The sequence below is a fragment of the Camelina sativa genome, chromosome 12 (assembly GCF_000633955.1).
Source record: "Camelina sativa cultivar DH55 chromosome 12, Cs, whole genome shotgun sequence".
NCBI classification, from domain to species: Eukaryota; Viridiplantae; Streptophyta; class Magnoliopsida; order Brassicales; family Brassicaceae; genus Camelina; species Camelina sativa.
The window spans coordinates 26,607,359-26,611,973 of record NC_025696.1 but is presented as its reverse complement, the minus strand read 5'-3'; the positions used below and the strand labels follow the sequence as shown (position 1 = coordinate 26,611,973).

General features: G+C 33.1%; 1 protein-coding gene across 1 annotated transcript; it reads left to right on the top strand.

Moving 5' to 3' along the window:
• Nucleotides 908-3,563, top strand: LOC104732669 (serine/threonine-protein kinase CDL1-like). Its single transcript, XM_010452239.2, has 6 exons — nucleotides 908-1,693; nucleotides 1,917-2,174; nucleotides 2,274-2,452; nucleotides 2,546-2,625; nucleotides 2,721-2,868; nucleotides 3,000-3,563. Exons 1-6 carry the CDS (start codon nucleotides 1,075-1,077, stop codon nucleotides 3,351-3,353), a joined length of 1,638 nt encoding a protein of 545 aa, XP_010450541.1. The 5' UTR covers nucleotides 908-1,074; the 3' UTR covers nucleotides 3,354-3,563.

The following is a 4,615-nucleotide window of genomic DNA, read 5'->3' as shown; positions in this document are numbered from 1 at the left end:
ACGAGCAAAAAAAAAAAGTTGTAATTCTCACTCTTCTTCACAGCATGAAATATCACTTACCATAACTTTTTTTTTTGTCTTCTTTATTCTCTTTGAATTTCTTACATAGCTAGTAAATTCAATTAGCATACTTTAGTGTTATATATACCAAAAAATGATTATTTTTCCACACCATGTATAAATTTTTTCTTCAAATATATATTGTTTCATAGTTGTTGAACAAGAAGGTTCATATTTTATTTCAGTGTATTTAAATGAACCCAAAAAAAAAACATAATCATGAAATAATATGTATCCCGGGCCACCGAACACCATGTAAAAGTTTTTTACCTACATATGTCTACATTTCGCCACATGTACGAATTATAAAACACAAGAGAATAAAAAATTAAAAACTAAATATAGTAACTCTTGTGAATTTTAAAATTTTTTTATTTCGATAGTAACACTTGTGAATTTTTTTAAATATTATCTCTTTCTCTCTCACTTCTCCATTATTTCCGAGAACCATAACCTCGTGGGCTCTGTTCTTGTCCCCTTTGAAGATGAGCTAAACAGCCTTTACCCATATGACCCTCAAAAAAACATTTTTTAAATCATTTATATTTTCTACATAAAAACACTTGTTTGATTGGTTTTGTAACGCTCTCAATTATTTTTACATTTTTTTGTAACGCTCTCAATTATTTTTACATTTTTTTGTAACGCTCTCAATTATTTTAACACTCTCAATTATTATTATTTTTTAAAAATCATTAATCATACCTAATTATTTTCCCCTCGCTCTCCTGTTTTTTCTTGCTCAAGATCGCAACAACAACTTAACGGTAATACAAAATTAAAATTTGCTTCCACCTTCCACCACTAATCATATATTAACTTAATTAATATTCTTCTTCTTCATTTTCCCATTTATATACCTAAAAATAAAATATATATTCTCTCTTTCTCTTCCATCAAGCAAAGCTCTTCAAAAAGAATCAATTTTTTTCAAAAGAGAGAATCAAAATTTTGCTTTTTTCTTGGTAATTGTGTCTTTCTCTAGATCTGTTCACTGAGAGAGAGAGATAAAAAATGGGTTTTTATGAGGGATCCTCAGTTCATCCAAAAACCCCAGAAACTACAAGCTCAGTGAACATACCAATTCTCACTTCTTCATCATCATCATCAGATCTTGATGGAGACAACAATGACAAGAAAGGAATCAAAACCCGTTTGAAAAATATGATCTTTGATCTGGGTTTAGCTTGTTTCCTTCCTCCTGTAACTGGATCAACCTCAACCGAAAACTCCGGCAGCAACAACAAAAATGGAGGCGGAGGAGGAGGAGAGAACAACAAGGCTTGGCTTTTAGCGGAAACAGCACCGGAGAATATGAATCCTGATCCACACTCAGTTCACTCATCGTTTAGGTTCAGTCTTTGTTCACAGATTGAGCTAGAGAAGCTGAAAGGTGAAGCGCCGTCTCTGTCCGCTTCGTCTTCTTGTCGAAATCTGTCTGTCTCCGGTGGTTCCTCAACTGTTCTGATGGTGAATTTGGAGAATGGTGTTACGGAGACTACTGGTAATGCTACTGATGATTTGAGGTGGACGAGAGCTAGGTCGCTTGAGAAGAGTATCTCTCCGGTCGCTAATACTTTGGTTCGGTTTAGCTACGGTGAAATCGTTGCAGCTACTCGTAATTTCTCTAAAGGTAAAAAAAAAAGACCCTAAAATTAGTAATTAAATATTGAATTTTGAAAACTCTTTGTTTGGTAATAACATTCGAATACATGTAATTTGGGTACAAATTTGAGAAACTTTTGGTAGGTTTTAGCTATTTGTTTGGTAAATACCGGGTTTGGGTCAGATCGGGTCAACCGTCCCAAAATGGAACTTGTAGCTATGTGTTTTTATTAAATGGTTATTTTTTATAGGGAGAGTGTTGGGAAGAGGAGCTTGTAGCTATGTGTTTAGAGGCAAAATCGGAATTTGGGGAACGGCTTTAGCAATCAAGAGACTTGATAAGGAAGACAAAGAGTCTCCTAAATCATTTTGCAGAGAGTTGATGATTGCAAGTTCTCTTCATAGCTCCAACATTGTGCCTCTTCTTGGATTCTGTATAGATCCTGAAGAAGGACTATTCTTGGTTTACAAGTATGTCTCTGGTGGTAGCCTCGAACACTATTTACACGGTAAGAGAAACCTTTTATCTTCCTTTGTGTTTATAGTTCAGAGAATGTTTTAACCTCTTCTTTAAAGACTGACAGATTTTGATGTTCTGTTTCTTATAGATAAGAAGAAGAAGAAAGGCATTAGTACCGCTTTCGGTTTACCTTGGTCAGCAAGGTACAAGGTCGCGTTAGGCATAGCTGATGCCATTGCTTATTTGCATAATGGAACAGAGCAATGTGTTGTTCACAGAGATATCAAACCTTCCAATATTCTTCTTTCCTCAAAGAAGATACCAAAGGTATAGATAAAGTCTTTTTTCACCAAATGAAATGATCTATTTGATGATTGATGAGCAAACCAATAATGGTTTTGATGTTTTTTGTTTGTTCAGTTGTGTGATTTCGGGTTAGCTACTTGGACAGCTGCACCTTCTGTTCCTTTTCTTTGCAAAACCGTGAAAGGCACATTCGGGTATCTATCGAAAGCTTTGCCATGAGTTGTATTTTTTCCCCCTTTAAAGCCAAATTCTTAATGATCTAATCAGCTAACAAAAATATTTCTTGCAGCTATCTGGCTCCTGAGTATTTCCAGCATGGTAAGATATCTGTCAAGACCGATGTTTACGCCTTTGGGGTTGTGTTGCTTGAGCTAATAACTGGTCGGAAACCAATCGAAGCCAGAAGATCATCTGGTCAAGAAAACTTGGTTGTTTGGGTAGGTCACATCATTCCCTTGTTAACTACTACTACTAGTATTGAATTTGTGATCTTATCGGGTTTGCGTCAAGTACATTTAGGATTGTTTTGGAAAAAGACTTACTTAGCTCTTTTTGAAATCATTTATAGGCAAAACCGTTGTTGCAAAGAGGGATAGAAGCCATAGAGGAGTTGCTTGATCCAAGACTAGGATGCACAAGAAAAAACTCGGTTGAGATGGAGCGGATGATCCGTGCTGCAGCAGCGTGTGTGATCAATGAGGAGTCCCGAAGACCCGGTATGGAAGAGATTGTCTCAATCTTGAAAGGTGAAGAAGGGTTAGAACCAAAAACACATTCAAGCGGGAAAAATACAAACATTGCGGGTATGATCGACACTTATACACAGCTGCAACAAACTAAATCCGAGATGAAATGTCATCTTGATCTTGCGATGCTTGGAGTAACAGAGCTTGAAGATGATGATCATGTGTACAGCCGATGAAAAGATATCAAAGAGATGGATTTAAAGTGTGTAAATAGGGTATTTATGAAAAGTTTGAAACAGAGTTGGTAGTTTCTGAATCAGTGATTTCTTCTGTGTGTACTGGTTTCGTTTTTTGTTTGTTTGTTTCCAACTGTGGAGAAAACCGGTTTAGGTTTTTATTTTTCCGGTTTGGTTATGGTGACAAAACCGATTTATACGGTTTTTGTTTTCCTTTTTTTTTTTACAACAAAATCGAACAGAACGAGCTAATTAGGGGGGGAATGGTTTACATAAGTAACCACATACGGTTGGGTACGAACTTGTCGCGCCAGTTGATCCACCAGAACATTTGCGTTCCTGAAGAATATGCGCCGGTCGGTTTTCGTTTTCCATTTTCAATATTTTTGAGCTTTTTTTTTGAGAAATCCATAAAAACAAAGATAATTGTTATTTATTTGATAACTGAAGGATAAGTGCGTTGTTTGTTATATGACTATAGTTATCGTGTATCTTTTAAATTTACTAGTAGTTAATTAATCCAAATAATTACTGTTTTCACATTTGTGGATCCTAAACCTAGTACGACGTTAATGACTATGACTAGTAGTTTTATTATAAACTAGGAGATATCCCGTGCTTTAACCACGAGTCAACATTCTTTTTAAATCTTATTATATAAAGTTGAATTTTGAAAGTTAGTCATTAACAAGATTTTGACGTATGTCAAGTTATTAATTTCAGATTTTGACATGTGTAAAAGTTAATATTTAATAGGAAAAATTTGATTACAACAAAAATAAAATATTTTGTTTTAAAAAATATTAATAATGTGAAAAGATAATTATAAAAAATTACAGAATTTATTAAAAAATGCAAAGTTTTTTTAAATAATTATAAGGATATTATTATATAAAGTTAGGTTTTGAAAGTTAGCCATTAACAAGATTTTGACATGTGTTAAGTAATCAATCTTAGATTTTGACATGTGTAAAAGTTAATATTTAATAGAAGAAACTTGATTACAACAAAAATAAAATATTTTGTTTTAAAAAATATTAATAATGTGAAAAAATAATTATAAAAAATTACAGAATTTATTAAAAAATGCAAGATTTTGACATGTGTCAAGTTATCAATCTCAGATTTTGACATGTGTAAAAGTTAATATTTAATAGGAGAAATTTGATTACAACAAAAATAAAATATCTTGTTTTAAAAAATATTAATTATGTGAAAAGATAATTAAAAAAAATTACAGAATTTATTTAAAAATGCAAAGT